General features: G+C 51.1%; 1 protein-coding gene across 3 annotated transcripts; it reads right to left on the minus strand.

Moving 5' to 3' along the window:
* Nucleotides 1–255: 255 nt before the first annotated feature.
* On the minus strand, nucleotides 256–19612 carry Loxl4 (lysyl oxidase like 4). 3 transcript variants are annotated; one of them, XM_026394848.2, is made up of 15 exons: nucleotides 19470–19612; nucleotides 15233–15531; nucleotides 14425–14603; nucleotides 13360–13565; nucleotides 11667–11705; nucleotides 11317–11536; nucleotides 10604–10787; nucleotides 10284–10438; nucleotides 9398–9565; nucleotides 8189–8351; nucleotides 5738–5981; nucleotides 4551–4666; nucleotides 3973–4109; nucleotides 3498–3609; nucleotides 256–1508 (listed from the first exon to the last, which is right to left on the minus strand). In XM_026394848.2, the coding sequence occupies exons 2-15, from the start codon at nucleotides 15510–15512 to the stop codon at nucleotides 1438–1440; spliced, it is 2274 nt and encodes a 757-aa protein (XP_026250633.2). In that variant the 5' UTR covers nucleotides 15513–15531; nucleotides 19470–19612; the 3' UTR covers nucleotides 256–1437. The 3 variants fall into 3 exon arrangements, with proteins under 3 accessions (XP_026250633.2, XP_026250634.2, XP_026250635.2); XM_026394849.2 differs by lacking the exon at nucleotides 19470–19612 and adding an exon at nucleotides 17348–17409; XM_026394850.2 differs by lacking the exon at nucleotides 19470–19612 and adding an exon at nucleotides 16597–16660.
* Between the last annotated feature and the right edge of the window lie 1266 nt (nucleotides 19613–20878).

Below are 20878 nucleotides of genomic sequence, written 5' to 3' on the forward strand. Positions count from 1 at the left end.
CTTGTGTCCCTTAACCTTTCTGACCCCCGCCCCAACCTTTTATACCTCATTAATCTTTTAGCATTGAGCCTGGGGAAGGAAACTTTGAAGGAGACAGGTTGACATCTGGTTAGAGAAACATACTGGGGCTATCATGAAATGTGTGCCCTTTGCATTCTTGTCCTTAGTACAGTGGGAGGTTAAGGGGTAAGAGTATGCTAGGAACTACATAATCACAGCTGGTCTGGTCTTTGGAGCAGTCCACAATGAGCAACCTTTATTGGCATTAGGAGTGTCAGAACTATAAGGATCATCTCTTTTAAGTGTGTGTCAGTGGAGAAAAGATGAAGAATCATGTCCAAGAAGACCTTGGTATTTTTATACCACCTGAGCAACAGCATACTGGAGCCACATCAAGCAGGGATGGTGGCCTTTCCCAGGTTTAGTCCTTCACTAAATTAAATGACTCCCTTTCTGATTTCTCCATTCTTGTGTCCCTTACCCTACCAGACCTATCTTCATGTTTCTATACAGAGTGGCTTGACTTTTCTTTTCATTACAAAAATGTATTTGATGCAAAGTTGACTTGGTTGAGACCTGAAATTTAGGCCAATCCTGAGATGCATGGTGATCCTGAGAGAAAATGGATTGTCTGCCAAGTGTAAGACACATTTCTCTCCTTGGCAGAGACCCTGATAGAGACTGGGGTCCATATACTTCAGCAGTCTTTCTTTGATCTTCTCTTGCTGTTCTGCAGGAAGGCCCCATCTGGGCTCTTCTGTGAAACTTGTCTTTTCTCAAATACTCAATAATTGGTGATGTTGACCCATCAGTAGATAATGGGATGCCTGAGGCCTGAGATTGCAGGAGTATTACAAACAGCCTTATATGCAATAAGATAAAGGTAACACACTAAGGAGCAGATGTGAGAGGCAAGTTCTAAATAAGGACAGATAAAGCAAGGGACTGCATTCACCAACTTCTCTGCAAGTTGTGATTTTGACAGTTATATTGCGTTGAGCTTCTAGCAGAGAACTAATCCCACTTCTTGCATATTTTGGTCCTCTGTCTTCTGCTCTTTGAGGACATTTACAAAGCACTGTTTATGCGGAGGTCTGGGCCATAGTTCACCCCTAAGAAACTGAGAGTTTCTGAATCCAGGAACCCTGTGGCAAATTTCAGTAAAGATTGGGTCTCCTTATGAAGAAGAGCTTAGATGACCAAAGCCTGGAGGTCCTATTATGTATGCCACAGGAGACAGACCCAGAACCATCCTGAGGGAGCGATACCATCCTGGTTTGGTGATCTTGCCATCAAAATGTTTCCTGAGCAAGTTCTTGGTGCCCCTTGACACTGGGCCCCTTTCCTTGTAGGTCAGAGCTCTGTGAAGGGCATGGCTCCAATAAGCTGAGGTATTTGACGTGTGTGGGCAGCAGCTGGGAGTGTGCAGTGATGACTTCAGATGAGGTTGTTCCTAAGTCGCTGTTCCTGTTCCAGGGAAAGCTCTGCATTGGCTCTGTATGAATCTCCTGTGGGCAAAAGGAAAATAGCTAAGTAGCCAACCTTGCCGCAGTCTCTCATTCCCTGACAACCTCACACAGATCCATTCTGTCCAGCTCGTCCTTTTCTTCACTTGTGAGCATAGACATGAAGTGTCATTTGCTAGGAACAGACCCTGGCCAGGAAATCAAGGCTGTTGAGTGGAAGGGGCTGTGCTGGTTCTTCCTTTGCTGCCTACCCAGATTCATTCTGTGCCTTTTGTTCTCTCTGAGCTCCAGGGAACTGATCCCCAGAAATTGTATGACAGTGGCTACCTTATCCTTTCTGGCTGAGATGTGTTAACAATTGCAGGAAATCAAGAGAAGAGGCGTCAAACATTTCCTCTCTGTCCAGGTTTACCCTGTAACTCTAGTAATGGCTGTGAATGCACACACCCCTTAGCAAATATAGGCATTTCAAAACTTTAAGATGGAAGGGCTCTTTAGGTCCATGGATCTAGCTTTCAGTTGGCTCTGGGATGTCTCTTCCCCCTTCAAGCCTAGAGGGGTAACAGTTCTCCCATTCATATTGCCTCAATGTCCCTGTCTTCTTTAGTCCTATGCACACTTCTATAAATAGTTTTTTTGTTACATAATTTCAGGCCCATTTGGTGCGCCCTCTGTTTTCTGCAAGGACTCTAATGGGTCTCTAATCATTAGCAAAAAGAACCTACAAGATGCATTGTTTTTCTTTGCTTTTTCAATGCTCTGGATCCCTTGTAGTCTGATTATGGAGAATCTGCTATCTATATGCACAATCGTGGACTCCAGTTCCTGATTCCTCTCACCTTGTTGCATTATAATGTCAGCGAAAATCTACTTAATCACCAAATCCAAAACCTTCAGATATTCTTCCTCTTCTCATTCTACTTCTCATCTATTGCCAGTTATTTTTTAAAACCAAGTGATCTTTTTATTCCCTTGACCAAAATTTGTCAGTGATAAATAGAAGCCCACAGGATAAAGTCCATTCTCTAAGAACTACCATAACCAGAGGGAACTTTAGTAGGGTGGAAGTTCATGGCCCTGTTTAACAAAAGAGAAAATTCAGGTTGAGATTTCTCATTTCCTACAGCTAGAAAGTGATGAGATTGGATTTGAAACCCAGTGAAGATGTCTGAAACCAAATCATATGCTCCTCCTATTCCCGTTTGTGTCTTTTGTCCCTCCTTTCATACCTGCTCAAATATACTTCCTCTTTGAAACCTTTTCTAGCCCCCGACTCTTTGCTTACTCTGATTTAGTTCATGCCTGTTTGAGGGTACTTGCCAGTCTTGGGATCATCCATTTGTATGTCTGCACACTCTACTTGACATTAAGCTCCTGCATCTTAAAGTGTCTGACAGTGCTTAGCACTGTAGTAGGTCTTAATGTTGACTGAAGAAACAACTCTGCGCCACCCACCCTGTAAATTCTAATATGGCTGAATGCACACACCCCTTAGCAAATACAGGCATTTCAAAACTTTAAGATGGAAGGACTCTACAAAAAACAAGAACAGAGACCACCTCCTCCTCATGACCTCTTCCTTTGTGTGACACTACTAGTCCTGTAAATGTCCCTGTTCTCCTTGATCCTCTTGCAAGTGGGTATGATTTCAGTTGGGAATAGTAATGCACACCAAGGGGATCTGCTTTTGCCTGTGAGGCAGTCAAGCTTAGAATGGAGGCAAGCCAGGAAGGCCAGGGGAAAAGGAACATACTGGAAAAGAAAATCCTGACGTGGTTTGAGGGACAGAAGGAAGGATTCTGTGACAGTCCTTAAGGCAAATAGGGATGTAGAAGTAGTTATTGGGTGAGGTGGATGGTCTGATCAATTCTAGAAATCCACTGTAACAGTGTCACAGGAAATTTGTCTTTGTCCCATCCCTCCATCCCTGGCCATTTACACACCCACATAAGTCACACTTGGGAATACAATTAGAGTCTTTCCAGCTTCCCAAGCCTACACAAGACTGGGGCCACAGTGCCTCAGACTTACCTGTGTGGCAGTTGTGCAGCCAGACCCTCTGCCCGTCATACTTGCAGCGGCAACGCATCATGTTGTTGGAGAAGTCTGACTCTGCCACCTCATTTGTGGGGTTCACAACCACCTGGAGTGAGATGGGGACAGATGAAAATGAGTGATTTGATTTCTGAGTTGACATGTAAGATCCCTTACATCATATATAATAATATTTTTTAAAGTTTACCCTTAAGAATCACCCCAGGCAGTAGGCATTAATGTCCCCATTTTATAGATGGAAACTCAGAATTGCTAAATGTCCATTGACTCAGAACTAAAACCCAGGGTCTTGGGATTCCCATTGAATGTTTTTTTCTCCCAGCACAGCTGCAGCTATGGGCCTTTTGGAGACTACAAAGGGGAACACTTTGCTATCATCTGGTCTCAGGGTGCGATTTGTAACTTCTATAGGAAACAGGGCTCCTGTGGAGATTTCCCCAAGCATCCTTACCTGGAAGATATAGTCCCCTGGGCCCACATCTGTGATATCCACCCATTGGCAATCAATGTCATGCCGGTAAGTGTCCCAGCAGCCTACAGTCACTCCCTGTTCCCCAAAGTTGGCACATGCATAGCGCCGCTGAAGTCCTGTGAGAAAGGATACACAGTCACTGAGGCACCGGGTAGGTACTTGTGACCCAGCACCATGCTAGGTCTTTCACGTACTTAAGCCTCCCACAAATTTCCAGGTTAGTGCAGACATGCTCAGTTCACAGATTGAGTTTGTAAGTAGGAGACAGTCCCTGCCCTCAGAGAGCTCAGGAGACTGCAACTATTATCTAAGATAAAAAGTGTTAACTCTTTTTAAAGTGGTACAAAGTGAGATGGGAATTCAGAGGAAATCGACCTTTCACCTAAGATTTCATAAGGTAAGAAATTGACCTTTTTAATTTCCTTGAGGGCTGTTGCCAAGCCAGTACCTGAGGCTGTTGAACAGGACAGAGAAGACCTGACCCCACAGGAGCTAAGGAATTCATAAGGAGTATAACCGGAGAACATGCTGTTAGATGCTGATGGGAAACCACATACCTGTGGGGCAGTTTGTGTCTTCTAGACAGAAGCTGGCCTTGTGCCCCTCAGCCACCTTGGAGCCATTGAGTGTAAGTAGGTCATAGTGGGTGAAGACCTCGATGCTGTGGTAATGCCTGCAGAATACAGAGCTGTCAGCCCGACAGCAATAGGAGAGGGTCTCCTCTGAAAGGGTTAGCAGGAGAGATTGAGGGACTAGGCCCCATCATTACCCAGAAAGCAAAGTTATAATAGCAGGTTGTACCCTTCTGCCTCCCAAACTCAAGGTCAGTATGACCCACAGCCCACTTTGCTAGCACCCCTGACAGGGAGCAAGGCACAGCTGTCTGCATTACCAGGCTCTTAACTCACATAAGGCAGGGTAAAAGCTGCCCTCGTAGCCTCTAGGAGGCTGTAGCCTGGCTGCAGGGCCTGAAGCAGAGGTGGAAGGAAGGAGCACCTGACCCAAGGACCAGCCTAGGAGCCAATTGGCTGCTGGGGAGGGAACTTACTCTGCTCTGTCAGCCTGGGACCAAATTGCTACCATAGTTTCCAATCTAGTTATAATGACAACTCTGTCGGTGCTCCAGGGAAAGGTGCTTATTATCTCAGGCAAGGCCAAGTCCCAAAGTCATTGTCCATTCCTCTCAGCTTTCCTTTACCCATGTCTGCGTCCTAAAGAAAAATACTTATTTTTTAAATTTTTTTTTCCCATTCTGCCTTTGTCAGAGGCATTGTCTTGCTCTCTGTTCTGGAGGCTCCTGATAGGAAAGAATGCTCCTTTGTCTTCTTTTTTAGCACCAAGCTGTTCATGCTATTCTTTGGGGGCCTGGCCTTGTTGCCTTGCTGCTGTAGGAACCAACAATCTGTTTTCACAGAGCTAGCATCCTATTTTAGGCCTCCAGTGTTCTATGGGTTCCTAACTTCTGTCTTCTAAAATACAAAGCCTAAGATCTAACACAGAAAAATTGCATAATACCATGACAGCAGAGACCAACCACAGCAGTGACTTTCTTTGGGATGTCACTGTGGGAAACAGGCTCCATGACCACCATTAACATAGGTCTCACTGAAGAAAGAGACATGGGGCAGGTGAATGCTACTGGGATCACTGTATTGCCCCTGGAGCAAGGAAGACTTATCCAGAGTGCACATCTTACCCAGGCAAGTTTGCCCCCTCTAGAGCCAAGACACAGGTTGGCACCAACCTGTGGCACTGGTGCCAAATCCAGCTGTGGCGTCCAGTCTTGGGACGAAAGTCAGCCCTGCCTAGGTTGTAGATCTGTGAGGAGAAGCGCAACAGGCGCCGGTGTCCATATGGCCAGTCCATGTGGTCGGCTGACTGTGAGAGGCAGTTCTCCTCATGGGCACAGTATAGCAGGCTGAGTGGGCGGTCCTCCAGGTAGGCTGTCTCCTGCACCAGCTGAGCATTCATCACTAGGTCTGGAGCACCTGAAGTGGCAGAGAGTTGAGGCAGGAGGCCAGGGGTAGGAAGGCAACAGGTCTTGCGCCCCAGCATGAGCACAAACTTCCCCCAGATCAAGCTCTCTGGGAGAATCCCAGAAAAGAGCGCAGTTCAGCCAGGAGATGAGAATTCTACTAAGAAAAGGAATAACCCATCAACTTAACCTGGGAGGTAGTTCCAGGGTCATGATTAAGGTTGCCAGCTCTGGAGCCAGGCCACCAGGGTTCATTCTTGACTTGACTTCTGACTGCCATTTCCCAGTTCTATGACTGCTTAACCTTTTTGTGTTATTATTTTTGTCATCTTCAAGATGGAGAAAATGTAATGACATTAATGTGGTACCTGTAAGTTGCTTAGGTGGTTGTTTACCACAGTAAACACTCAATAGATGTAAGGTGGTGTTTTTTGTAAAATGCTTTTCAGTCTATAAAGTGCTTTTATGTAGCTTAGTGCGTACAGTCCTTTCAAAAAGTTCTACAGATACCTAACCTGGTTACTTTAACCAAGTCACTGTCCCTGGGCCTCAGTTCCTCAGTGTCAGAGACCAAGGAGGGCAAGCTGGAAGGGAGAATTGGACAAGGTTGTCCAAGCTCACTCCTGAACTCTGCCATTCCAGTCTGTGCTGCTGAAGTTCTGAGCCTGCTTCCTCGAGGGCTCCTACTCCAGCCTAATTGCTACCAGGGTATTCCCTGTGCTGCTTCTGAGGCATCCAGGCATTCTGGTGCTTCTCCGTATGGGAAAATCCGACACACTGGTGCCTGTGTCTCTCAGCTTTGTGCCCTTTTTTCCTCTCCTGTTCCAGGGGCTTTACCCTCCTTTGAAGCCACATGCCTCTACCATTGCTGTCCCTTATGTGTCAGTACAGAAATGTGCAGATCTATAGCTGTTGCTGCGCAACCTCGAAGGAGAAAATTGCTCTTAGTGTTCGGTCATACATTCGGTCATACAAACACACAGCTGCAGCTTAAACAGAGGCATCCTCCACGTGAGCCCATGTGCTGACGAGAGTGAGCTCTTTTCACTGACTCATTTCAGTGGCTGGATTTGGAGGATGCTTTGCTACATAATGCCTGTACTATCACTAAAAATGCTCCTGAAATTCCTAGAGTGTATTTTGGAGAGAGCCAGGATATACTCACTGACAAATTCTAGAGTTCCTGAGGCAAAGGAGAACTTTCAGAGGCAATAAGAAGAGAGGGTAAAGCAAAAACATGGGAAAAGTCAGAGAGAAGAGACAGGGATGGCCAGAGGCTGCCTACTGGCTGTCTGCCCAGCTTCCATTAGCTGTTAGGAAGCATCTGTGAGAGCTGCCACTGGAGGCAGAAGAGGGAAGGCTCCAAGGTTTCTAGGAAGGGGAGTTGAGTGAGCAACCCCAGCATGCTATGAGTCCTAGCATGCTGTGGGGACGCGCTCTGATGCCCTGTCACTCAGCAGGGGAGAGTGTAATGGATGGGCCTAGTGCTTTCCCCCAGGGTACACTGCACAGAGAGGAAGCCTAGAGCTCCCTGACAGAGGTTAAAGATATCTTGGGGTTAAATTTGGCAGGGAAAAAGGACAAGTGGCCACCTTGGGCAGTGCCTTTGGACTGGATATAATTATCTTGGCACAGGCATTGTTGGCAGTTGTCAAACAGAGATGCTGCTACCCTGAGAATCTGGGTTTGTGGGGCAGACATTTGCCAAAAAGTAGTCTTTCTTGTCCTTAAGCCATTTGGTTGAATCCCATAGCTCAGGAAGAGAACACATACCTAAAGCTTTAGGCCGCAGTATACCTCATATTTATATATCCTCTGCAATGGCTTCCAAACTTTTTTCTTACAAACAAGAAATATATTTTATGTTGTAACCTAATACTCACTTACATAGTGCCAAGAAAAAGCAACACGACTCTTAAGTGTAATGTACTCTCATGTTTTCTACTGTTTCAGTTTTTGAAATCTCTTGGTCATAACCCCAAATTGAAAAACTCTCTTCTTTTTCCTTATGCTGTCCCATCGTGTTTTATTTCTCATAGTAGCTGCACAAGGTGGGCAGGGCAGGTTTTGTATCCTGATGTGACCCATGGTTTGGCCACACAGAAGTGGTAGTCCCACTCCTTGTCCCTGCTGCCAGGCAGCTGAACCAGCCCTCCAGGCCCTCCCTGAGGGGAGCAGAGGCCCACCCATACAGGCTCCTTGAGCCCCTCCCTTGCTCACTGTTTGTGCAGGAGACTCCAGCTGAGAAGCGCCCAGTGCCGTGGGAGCAGTGCACAGGCCCATGCCTCTGACACTGCTGCAGGGCCAGCTCTGTGCCTGAGCAGCGCACTCCACTCATGACCACTTCTCTGGCTTCAGGCGTCCCCTGCCAGTACCATGTGTCCTAAGGAAACAGCCCACATTACCCAGTCAGAGTAGAGAGATGCCTTGGGAGTCATCTCTGAGGCCCATCTGAGGCTTAGACCTCTTCATCCCACTACTCCCACCAAGGTGTGCCCTGCCTGGGCCTGAAAATCTTCACTGATGAACCCTACCCCTGGGACAGTCTATGACCCCTCTGATATTAGAAGTTTCTTCCATGTGTGGAGACCAAAACCCACTGCCTGTGGCTTCCATCTTACTGCTCCTATCCCTCTCCCAGGTGGTAGTTCTTCACGATCTGAAGAGGATTGAGTTGTTCCCCTCCTCCTCATACAACTGCTATGTTCCCATTTCTCCTGTTGTTCCTCACAGCCCGCTGTGGGTTGTGATCAGGGCTGTGCCCAGTTCTCGGCATGAAGTCTCACAGGCCTTGCCCAGCAGGCTGGAATGAGGGCAGCCAGGCCTGTATCCTCTGTTTGTTTCCTTATGGTCTTTGATTCTGCTGTTTCTCCCAGACTGCCACATCCTGGTTCAGTCCAACATTATTTCAGTCCAACATCATTATCTCCCTTCATTCAGCTTAGTCTCCACTCCAGCTGTTTTTCAAACAGCAAAGGAAGAAAGCTTTTAAAAATCTGTAGGATTTAGGCTGTTAATGGTCTTGCCCCTGCTGTTTCCACCCTTAAACCTCCCTTGAGAGCCACTCTGCAACCTCTGGCCCCTGGTTTCCTCAACTGAATCAATCAAGCTTTCTCTGGCCACAGGGCTTTTGCACGCACTGTTTATTTTTCTTCCCCCTCATCTGCTAACTTCTACTCATATTTCCTACAGATGAAACTTTGTATCTGGGTATGTGAATATTTTACTAATAACAGCCTCTTTCATGGGATTTTTGTCTTGTTCACTACAGTATTCCCAGCACCCAGCATTGCATCAGCCCATAGTTTCATTTAATAATTAAATGTTGAATGAAAGAATGAAGGGCCAGCAGCCCTAACACAGGAAGTTTTGGTCCTCTCCATCCAGGAGGCTGAGAATTTATAGGGAAGGAGCAAGACAGGGACCTACCTTGATAGCAAAGTTGGCAAAACCCAGGCCAAGCTGTCGGCAGGCCACCATGGCTTCAGTGAGACCCCAGTGATCACTGCACACAGTGCCCCAACGTAGGACACCATTCACCTCCACCTGCACCTCCACCACGCCCTCTTCTGCGCTTCGTCCACCTGCCAAGCGCACCTGCAGTGGTCAGAGGCATGTGAGGGATGGGACAGCCTGGGGAGCGGAGAACAGAGGACTGCAAGCAGGGGGCCCTGCCCAGGCCAGCTCACGTGCAGCCTTAAACCAGACACTCTCACTCTAGGCTTGTCTCCTCTGTAAAGTGAGCACCGTTTAATGGATAGTCCCTAATGTCCTTGCCTACTAAGCAATCTGACTCAATAGTGCCTGACAGGAGCTCCTGCCACGGAACTTGCCCTCCTCCTATCTCTAAAATCCTACCATGGTGATGCACAATTTGCAAAGGGCTTTCATTTCTACTGCATATGTACAGCCCCCAAGAGTTGACCTCATTTTATGAAACACCAGCCATGTGCCCACAGTCCCCCTCAGTTTGACTTAAGTGTCTGGCACAGCCTCCACTACCACTCCCCAGTGCCTGCGGCCTGTGGTTCTCACCCACAGACACCTCCTTTTGCAGATTCACAAGGAACCTGAGAGGGTAGGTGAGAGAGTACAGACACACCTGCAGAGCCCCTGTGTCCCTCTGACACCTCTGAGGGGTTGTGATAGAGAGCAGAGGATTCTCCAGGCTGGCTCCAATAGGGCAGGGGGACTGCACACAGCTGAAGCCCTGGCTGCTCCTCCTGAGTCCCTCCCCACTCACTCAAGGTTGGTATCCTGAGATTCCCTAGGTTTCCCAGATCCCTGCCTGGCCACACGCTCAGCCTGAACTCACCTGATTCTGGAAGCCCATGTCAGGGATGTTACACCTGACGGCAGCATCATTCTCATGTTGACAGCCATTCTGGGGCCCTTCCAGGGCGAGGCAGTCACTGAGGGTCTGCTCATATCCCCTGCAGTGCACCTCACTAAGGTGGATGGGCCCCAATCCTGGGTGGGGGAAGAGATGCTGTGTGAGGCTCCATCTCTGTGACCTCACACTGTGGCTGTCCCTCCACAGAAGGAGAGAACTTCTGGGCATTGACACCCCAGGGACTTCAAGAGAAGAACAAGGCCCTCCCACCCCCTCACCCCCTGGAAGGCCTTCTCACTTACCTTGGCCCAGCTGGGCCCCAAAGAGGGCCTCCCGTGCAGAGCCAAAGCCAAGCTGACGACATAAAACGCTGGCAGAGATGAGGTTCCACCTGTGGTCACAGACTGTGCCCCACTGCCGGTTCACCAGCACCTCCACGCGGCCCTCGCCCACCTGGGCCCCAGAGCGCAGGCGCACCTTCAACTCCTGCTGGGAGAAAACTGGCTTCAGGGAAGGCAGCCAGAGGGACTAACCCACCAATGTGGGACACCAGGGCAAGGCTCCTTCAAGCTCCAAGAGCCAGAGCCAGGGCCGGGAGTTACTGACTGCCCACAGCCATCATCTTGAAGAAGCCGTGTTTCTCGACCTCCACTTCAATACAAGTTACCACCACGACCTCATCAAGGAGTCAGTCCCAGTGTGGTGCTAGTATGTGTGTGACAACTCACTAGGTTTTTTCCTACATTTTATAATAAAGGGCAGGTTCAATACCTCCAGCCCTCAGAGGGCCCTAACTACAATTTAATTACTGTTTTTACGGTTACCTTCTATTCTTGGCAAGTGATGTCAACTTGCCGTTTATGTACGGTTATAAATGATCTCTTTTAGATAACTTCCAAGGTTCTCCGTTCTCTGATTCAGTTTCTCCTCTTGATCTAGTTCCTCTTTCCTGTCCCCTCCAGGCAGAGTCCTGCCTGTGCCTCTGGGTCAGGGTACAGAGTCCCTTGGGGCTCACCTCTGCCAGGGACTCCTTGCGCCAGGGCTTCACCTTGGGCGATCGAAAGCGGGGCCCCGCCACACAGCTGACCACCGCGTGCATGCCACCTGGGCAGGCCGGCTGCAGCTTGCCTCGTTGTGGGGCCACCTGCACCTGGCAGTTGGCCAGGTGGGGCTCTGTCCCCAGACAGTCAACCCGGTGGATCCAGAAGGAATTCTTACTGGTCAGGCCCTTCAGCCTGGAGGACAAGGGAGATGTGGGTGGAGGAGGGCTTGAGCAGAGGCTGAGGAGAGGGCAGGGGAGGGGATGGGAAGGAAGCCCTGGGTGCCGCATCCATTTGCATGCTCCCTGAGGGTTCCACTCCTCACCTAGACTTGGGATCCTTCATCTTCAGATTCCAGATTTTTCTGTGGTGGAGAAAACAGACAGGAGGTGGAGGAAGTATGGAAATCCCACTCTCTTGCTACCACTATGGTTCCTCATAGTTGCCATTAAGTTTGCACTGGACTTCACAGTGTGTAAACTTGTTCACAAATATTATCTCAGTGCTGAGCTTCACAGCAGCCTTGATAAGACAGCATCTCACAAATAACGATGATCCCATTTTATAAAGAAGGCAGGCAGGGTTCTGGGGCTTGTCCTGAAGTGGGGTATGTACTGACTAGGCAATTCAAACCTGCTCTCCCCAATCCAGATGAAGGGGATCCTTTGGGGAGTACCCTAAGAGGAGTGATATGGGGACAGGCACAAGTCATAAGACTTGCTTCGGGTGGGGGAACTGCCACCCAGAGACACCCAAGCTATAATCAGGGCTGCTCTCCTCGTGGGTGGCAGGTGAGTCAGCAGGACCAAACTGTGTAATTACCAGGCAGTGGGGGACCAGGGGCCTGCACCCCATCATCCCCAAGGATGGAACCACATGGATACCCACCACCCCTCTTTCTTTAGGACTAGGACCATCTAAGTCAGAGATACAAGGACAGAACAAGGGACATGAAACTGCTTCATTGAAGTGTGACAAACTGGAGTGGTTGAGGGCAAATGACTTGGAGATACCAAGGGAGATTTCTCCCTCCAAGAGAAACCAGGCTTTCACTGATGTGGAGCCAGTGGGGCTGTGACTGTGTCCTTATTTATTGGGCTGACACAATCTGCTGTGACAGTTTAGTCACATTTTTTTGTTGTTGTTTTTTTTGTGGCGGGGGTACTAGGGATTGAACTCAGGGGCACTCGACCGCTGAGCCACATCCCCAGCCTTATTTTTATTTTATTTAGAGACAGGGGCTCCCTGAGTAGCTTAATGCCTCGCAGTTGATGAGGCTGGCTTTGAACTTGTGATCCTCCTGCCTCAGCCTCCCCAGTTGCTAGGATTACAAGCATACGCTCCTGTGCCCAGCCTGGTTTGGTCACATTTCTAACAGAATACTTTTGTCTCCTCTCCCAAAACCCACCTACCACATACCTTGCTGACGTACAACAAATTTAAGCCTGGCTTGGACCAGAGTTGAGAGAATTCAGGGGGACAAAGTTGAAACAATTCAGTGGAATGATAATGGAGGCCCAGATGCTCTGCCCAAGGCCCCATGGCTAGTTTCTGGTAGAGATTCGACCAGAATGCATTTCATCTACACTTGCGGATGAAACTGTATCTTCAGTAAAATCCATCCTTTAATCAGGGACACAGTTTTACATACAGTTGTTTTCATTGTGGGGCATTCTATACCATAGTCAATTCTTTTTATATGATTGCCAAACATAAATTTGTTTTCTGGCCACATCTATGTATTTCTCAGGATCTTAGGGTTTGTATTTGAGAATTTTCTTAATTATTCCGAAGGGATCTTTAACTCAAGATTCTTAACCCTTTTCCTCAGTTGGGCTATTTTCCTCCTGATCCCAACATGTGCAAGGTCCTGCCGACACCCATCCCTATCAGTCCATCCCCACAGCCCTAACTGTACCCTGCACAGTCCCACTGCCACACACACACCCACGTACACACATTCACATAGCACACGTGTATACACCCAGCCTGGCTCCACAATCTCACCACCTTCCTACCTGTAATAGAGGCTGTTGACAGGCACCTGGCTGGGGAAGCCCAGCATACCGCACACCACCCTGCTGTTGTTCATGGTCCAGCTCTGGTCACACACCTGCCGCCAGTGGCCCTCGTACCGTACTTCCACGGCTCCCTCAGTCACCGGGCTGTGCCTCTTGGCACTAGCGAGGATGGGCTTGAGCCGCACCTCCTCCAGCCGCTGGCCCTGCAATGTGCATAGTCACCATGAGATGGGCCCCGGGTTCCTGGGCCTCCTGCTGGGCTGCTGCAGGTCTTCCCTCGGGAGAGCCAGGCTTGGAGCTCTTACAGGACCATCCCCCATGTCCCTTCTAGGTCAGGCCGGGAAACCGAGGCTCAGAGGGTGGGAGGTATTCGCTGACGGCCACATAGTGAGTAGGAGCAGAACCTCAGTTTCACTAGGCCCTTTTCCGCCTTTCCAATTCGTTAAATTGGAGAGACCAGGTGGATGTGCCCTCCCTGGCAGCAGGCCAGGAGCCCTTGGGGATTGGGAGGCTTCTGCTGGGCATGGAGGGGCCTTCTTCATGCCACCCTGGGAAGAGCTGAGATGGGCACAGCACAGCTGCTTGAAACTGGCAGGATCCTTTGGCCCTCAAGTCCCACCACCCAAGCCCTGGGGTGACTTGGACCAGTGCAGAGCCCCCTAACCCCATTGTAGTCTAGCTGCCCTGAGGCAGAGGCTGCCTGGCAGCAGATGGTGGGGGCCAGAGCCCTGCCCTGCCCTGTTGTTTGGCTTGGGTTGTTTTTAGCTCACGGTTGTTTGTGCTGGGAAGAGGCAGCAATTGTGGCCAGGCCTTGTGGGTGAAACAGCCCCTCGCTCCCCTGCACCTCCCTCATGGGGAGCAGCTTCTGGGAATCCCAGCAGGCCTGGCCTCTGATCCCCAGGCTGCCCTGCATCAAACTGGGCACCTGCTATGGGTCAGAGCCTCAGGGACACTGTTCGGCCCACTTCTGCCCCATCTCTTTCTCCTCCTCCAGGCTCATCTTTCAGACGGCTCTCTGTCTTGGATCCAGCCCTCAGCTCAGGCCCTGAAGAGCCTCCTTACCTGGGGCCCAAGGGCATTGGAGACCCTCTCAGAGAAGTAGCCCCGCTGGCGCTGGGGGTGGCATACCACCCCGACATCTTCTGAATGGCTGCAGTCACTGACACCCCAGCCATTAGATGCACACTGGTCCAGGGAGTTCTCAGTTCCCATACAGCGCACATTGTCCAGCCAGATCGGGCCTATGGGGAAGGGGAGGGGCAAAGTTCACGGATAGACTCAGAGAGGTTGGTCACAGCTCTGTTTCCTACATGGGATCCACACTTATCAAGTCTCCTCTTCCAAACCCTGAGAGAAAAGTGTGGGGAGAAGAGCTGGGGATATAGCTCAGTGGTGGAGCTATTGCCTAGCATGCATGAGGCCCTGGGTTCTATCTGAAAAGAAAAATGGGGGAGCAGGGCAGCTGGCTTTCCTTCGGTCTTAGTATCAACAGCTCTGCCTACTGCCTTCTCTTGGTGTCAGACCCATAGAATCTCTTTTTGGAAACTGGCAAGTAGTCTAGTAACTAGGCCCACTTGTTCACTCCTCATCCATCCAGTCATCCATTCAATAGTGTTTGCTAAGCACCCCTGGGTGCCAGTCGCCACATTCAAGGAACTTAGAGCTCAGTGATGGTGACAGTGACACCTTATCACAAGGGGGAATGCCAGGGTCATCTGCAGCTGGGACATTCAGGTTATGACTCACAGAGGAGGCCATGTGAGCTGAGCATTAAAGGATAGGGTGACACCAGGTACATCAGTGAGTGCAGCCCCTGAGAGACACCTGCTACCATATCCTTGTCATCCTGTGGGGCAGCGCCATCACTTACCCTCCCCTTGGCCATATTTGGCACTGTGGGCCCAGGTCAAGGCAGACTCAAAACCCAGCTGGCGGCAGGCCACTGTGGCCTCCTGAAGCGCAAAGTCATCATCACACACGGTGCCCCACTGGCCCTGGTGCAGCACCTCCAGGCGGCCCTCCTCTGGCCTGCTCCCTGGGCCCACCAGCCGGAGCTTCTTGGTGCCCAGTGACTGTGGCCTGCAGGGAGGGGTCTGGCCTAACAGCAGCAACAGCAGAAACAGGGATATGGTGGCTGGTGGGGACCACATCCTGGTGACGTCAGGGTACCTAGGGGATGAGTAAACAGTGATCACCAATTCCACCCCAAACCCTGGGCCTCTTCAGCACTGGTAGCAGGTAGAGAAGGGGCTTTGCCTTGGAGTGGTGGGGATGCCCTCAGGGCAATAATGTCTACCCTTTGATGTTCACAGCATCCGGATCAAAGGTATCAAATGCCACCTTCCCCACAGAGGGGGAATGTTGGGGAAGAAAGGGTTATTAGAGGAGTCAAGTTCTCCCCCACTTTGCAGTGTGGCTTGGCCAAGTCTCTTAAACTGTTTAGGCCCTGATTTTTTATTTTCTAAAGTGAGGAGATTAAGCCAAATATTGTCTGCTCTCTCCTGCAGCATGGATAGCCTGTGACACCCATCAGTCACAGCTCCAGCTCCATCCAGGTGTATCATTCCTTCATCCATGCCACAAACACTCTTGGAGTGCTTCAGGCCAGTTATTAGGCCAATTCTGAGACAAAGAAATGAAGACATGAAATACCCTGCCGAACCTCTCCATGCAGAGAAGAGGAATCAGGGGTCAGAGGAGTAAGAGATCTCCCAGGTGGGAAAAGGGGCATTCCAGGTAGAAAGAACAGGATGAGTAAAGGAGGGAAGAAGAAAAGAGGTGAATTCATGCAAGAGCAGGGAGTGCCCGTCTTTCCCCCAGACTCTACAGTGTTGTGGGCTTGGAGGGGCAAGGAAGGAGGGGCAGGCCAGGTCCAGATGCTCAAGGGCCTCATGGACCATGCACAGGGTTTGTGCTTCATCCTTTGGGGCAGCGCCATCACTGTAGGAAACGAGGGGCCATATGAGGATTTAGGAAGGGAACATCAGAGAGAGGGCACTTGTGTCCATGAGGCTGGAATGAGATGCTTTTTGAGTCCTCAGAGTGAATGAGCTGGGTCCTGGGACCAGAGGAGAGAACAGGGCAAACAGGAGAGTCATGACTTTTAGAGCTGCCAGAGACTTCTGGAGCCACCAGTGCTGCCACTCCTCCACCCCAGGTTTTATGCTGATGAAGAGCTGAGGCCCATCAGGAAGAGAGGCTGGAGAGGCTGGTCCCTGGCTCTCTGCCCAGTACTTGTGTCTTAGAGGTGGTTCTGATGTGATGGCATCTTCCTTGGCACTGCTGTTCTTGGGGATCACGCCGTTCATCTAAGCAGAAAGTGTCTCAGGCCCCTGCCACTCTTGTCACCACAGCTGAGAGTCACTCCTTATTCCTCCATCATTCAATGCAGGACTAGGTGGAGTGGGCTACAAATATACGAGATAAGCTCAGGGAAGGAAGCTTCAGGGGAATAGGGACTTTGTGTTATGTCCCCAGAGCCCAGAATAGTGCCAGGTACATAGGTGACACTCAAAAATAATTGTAGTTGCATGGATGGGAGGTAACATGTCACAGGGTTGAGTACAGACGGGGGAGTCAGACCGCCTGGGTTAAAAAAATCCACCTCCCCCATTCATATCTAGATAAGTGGGTCGATTTCTCATGGCCTTAGTGTCTGCCTCTGAAAAACAGGGATAATAACATTACCTGCCACATTGGATTTTTGTGACGATTAATGAATGAAGACTTGAAGCCCTCTGAAGAGCAGTGGACTACAATTACCAGCTACTTTAATAGCTACAACAGAACCTTTGGTCTCCATCTTTGGAATCTCATCCCATCTTTGTACAAAGAAGGAAATGAAGGCCATGTCTTCTGTCAACTGCAACATTCTCTGGAACATTCTCTGCAATATTCTCCAGGTTTGCCTCTGTCCCCTCCAAGCTCAGTACTGGCCAGATCTTCCTCCCTCCACCCTGGGGGGCAGCTGCCTCCCTCCTCTCACCACAGTAGCCTCTTCCCACTGTCCCCTCCTGCACGTCCTCTTCCAGACTTAAACACTGTTTTCTTCATGTCGCTCTCCACACAGGAACCCTGGAGGCTCTCCACTGGCGATCACCTCCAGCTTCCCTTCTCTGCTTTCCCCGCTCTCTGCTTCCCTGATGAGGAGGTAGATGCCAGAGACTGAGCCACCCTACAGTCACTACAGGAGTGACACTCTCCAAATGACAAGAGAGGATGGGTTAGGACCCTCATCTGTTAGGACACATTGGGTCTGGGCTGACAGATGACCTTGCCTCTCTCACTACCCCCAGGAATCAGGATGCTCCTGACTCTGCCACCAAACTGCTGTGTATTCTGTTTTCTTCTGAGTCTCTGCTGCAACATCTCTAAAATAAGGGGGTAGCACTAGGGGGAGACATGCTTTGATGGGGTCTAGGGTATCCTGGGCAGATCTGTTGTTTGGGCTGTGGCTAAAGTCCCCACAGCACAGAGGACGTCTTATCAGAGGCTGTGGACAGTCCAGGTCACCAGGACTGCTTCAGGACTCTGGATTCTGGCCAGGGCAGCTCCCTTCCCTGCAAGCTGCAAGAAAGTGAATGGGTACCGGTATGAGCTAGAGTCAGCTAAAGGGACAGCTTCTCCTCTCAGCTGTCCCATCTACTACAGCATCCCTACAGCTTTTGCTCCCACCAAACTTATCTTCTCACCCTTCCCAGGACATAACCTCCAGCTCTCAGCTGACACATAGCTCCTTCTATCTGGAGTGCACTTTCCCTCTCTCAGATTGTCAAACTCCTACAAACCTTCAACACCAGGCTCAAATGCTATTCCCTCCATTAAGCCTTCTCACCCCCAGCTTCCTAGCACTTGGTGAGTTTGCTCTGTGACTCCCCAAGCAATCTCCACATATCTGTTTCCCCAGCTCTGAGCACACAGCAGAGGAGTTGGCTGAGAATTAGCCCTTAGAAAGGGAGGCAGCCTCAACAATGGTTCTCTTCCCAAGTGAAGGAGCAGGGGACAAAGGAGAGGAAGGAAGGCGAGGGAGAAAGGAGAGGAAGAAGGGAGGGAATGATAATAATAATAATAATACATTTATTGTATATGCCTCTCCATTTTACAGATAAGTAGTTGAGGCTCAGAGAAGTGAAATAACTTGCCTGGCCAGGATTTAAACCCAGCAGCCTGGCTAGAAGTCAGGGCTCTGAAAACCAACAAAGAGATGGATGTTGGAGGAGGAGGTGGAAGAGGGCAGGCAGGCATGGAGCTGAATGAAATTACACCCTGCTGCTGGTTGATTTATGACCCAGGCCATGATGTGAGGGCACTGGGGAGAGTGCCAGCACTGAGTGCCACCAAGTGAGAGATCCAGGACCCTGCCAGCTCAAGGCAAAGAGGCACCTGCTCCAGGTGCTGCCAGGGCATGCTGGCACCTGGTCTCACCTTGCCCAGGTAGAGAAAGCTGGAAGAGGGCAAATGCCCAAGGGGATGCAGGAGAGCAGGAGGGTGCTGTCCTAGGAACACCAGTTTTGGAATGCCTGCCAGTCCCTTCTCTGTGGCTCTCTATGGTGGGGCTTCCCCTCTGGATCCTATACCCTTCCTGGGAATCCATCTCTGTGGGCCTGAAGTAGTACCAGCAAATGAGCCCTGAATTTCCCCTGCAGCCCTGGGAAAGATAGGGGTTGAAGTCTTCTGACCCTCCTTCCATTCCTTGTCCCCTCTCACCTCCCAGCATAGTCAACCTGTAGTTGCAGGGCACAGTCCTGCCTCTTAGTCTCCCAAGTCACAAGAGTGACATCTGAACTCACCTTGCCCATCTGAACCCCCTTCGGTGAAAAGGCAGAGGAAGTGTTACACACCTCGGGTTCAAAAGCTAGACACTAGACACACAGGCACCCCAGGGGCCAGGCGCACCACCCACGCGGGCCTTGAGCCAACCTCCCCAAATTGGTCACTTGTCCAACTGGAAGAAGGCTGTGAGAGACTGGGGACGAGGCAGACAGTCCGACGGACTGGGGACCACCAGCCCCCCAGAGGCCTGCAGAGTCAGGATAGACAGAAGGATGGACAGACAGCACAGCAAGAGGCAGACCCCGGGGCTGGGGGCCAGGCCAGCGCGAGCTCACCAGCTGGATCGAAGACGGTCAGGGGCTGGGCTGGGCCGGGCGCCGCGACGAGCAGCGCGAGCGGGCCTCCCGGGCCCTGGGGGCCTTTTATCCGCAGGAGTCTGCAGCCGGCCCCCAGCCCCAGCCGGCCGCGGGGGAGGCCGCAGGCCCCGCCCCGGGCGCCGCGGTGTGCGCCCCGCCCCGCCGGCCCTTTGCCAGGCGCGCGGCTCGGCTCGGCCCAGGCCAGCAAGTCCCGGCTGAGCGCGGGCCGGGCGGTCGCTCCCCCGGGACGCGGGCACGCGCGCTGAGGCGGGAGGGAAGGGGCGCTCTGGGATCCGGGAGAGGGCGGCTTTGGCGTTGGCTGGAGGAGCCTCAGGGGCCCCTGAGTCCCCCTCCAGGCGCAGTTTCCCAGCTGTCAAACTGGGTGATGGTGCCCACCCGCGAGACTGCCACCTAAGACCCCAGCACAGCGCCCCTCTCGTGGCAGGTCTGGCTCCAGTGCGCCGGTTAGGGCGACGTAGGCGGCCTGGTGCAGGCTCGGTTCAAATGAAGTCGGGGCGCTTCCGTGCTCTTTTTCAGTAACAGGTGGCCTCTTCATTGCCCGGTCCCCAGTTTATTGAATATACCTGGGGTGAAGCACTATTGTTTCTGTTGTGCAGCCGGGAACACTGAGCCCCAGGAGACCCGACTTGCTCTCCCAGGCTATAAACAGTAAATGGAAGAACTTGAATCCTCAGTACACCTTAACAAAGCTGAAATGATGTGGTCCTGGCCCTATCAGGCTCTTGGAGACGGGTGCAAGAGGAGGGTCGGGTGAGGTGGGGTGGCGGAATGAAACAAATGTAGAAATGGATGAGAGAGGCAGTCGCACCATATGCATGAGCATCTAGGTGCCCAGGTTCTTTCCTATAGTCCTGGTACCCTCAGTGCCTCTGTGACACCATCTGTAAAATGGGTAGAGGTTTGCCACCTCTCAGATTCCTGGCTAGGCCCAAGCAGTCCAGCCTGGTTCCCCCTCTCACCCCCACCTTGCCTGAGTGTCCTTCCAAAGGCTCATTCATCCAGCAGACCTTTATTGATTTTCTCCTATGTGCTAGACAGGGCACTGGAGGGTAGATGCTAGAAGGGGGCTTCCTAGTCTGGTGGGGGGAGGCAGATGTGCAAACAAGTGCTGTTGAAAGACAGAGTGTGATGAGGGCCCTGTGGCCAGGTGGACCTCAGTGATCCCTGGGTGATGGCCAAGTCATGCTCACTCTGCTGCCCGGGCCTGTGGTCCACCCCTGACTGCTCATGTCTAGGATGTCCCCCCAGTGCCCCTGCCCCGCCCCAGCTGGGCCCAAAACATTCCCTGTGATGAATCAACAGGAAAGAATGCTCCCAGCCTTGGGTCAGTGGCAGCAGCAGCAGCCCAGCTCCTCCCCCAGGGACAA

The sequence above is a fragment of the Urocitellus parryii genome, chromosome 5 (genome assembly GCF_045843805.1).
Source record: "Urocitellus parryii isolate mUroPar1 chromosome 5, mUroPar1.hap1, whole genome shotgun sequence".
Lineage (NCBI taxonomy): Eukaryota > Metazoa > Chordata > Mammalia > Rodentia > Sciuridae > Urocitellus > Urocitellus parryii.

Excerpts from the sequence above, each read along its gene's own strand:
- Loxl4 (XM_026394848.2), bottom strand. The coding sequence starts at position 15,512 with ATGTGGTCCCCACCAGCCACCATATCCCTGTTTCTGCTGTTGCTGCTG. Across the intron at positions 14,604-15,232 it reads CAAATATGGCCAAGGGGAGG|GCCCGATCTGGCTGGACAAT; the intron begins GTAAGTGATGGC and ends CCTTCCCCATAG. Across the intron at positions 10,439-10,603 it reads TGGGGCCCAGCTGGGCCAAG|GATTGGGGCCCATCCACCTT; the intron begins GTAAGTGAGAAG and ends TCCCCCACCCAG.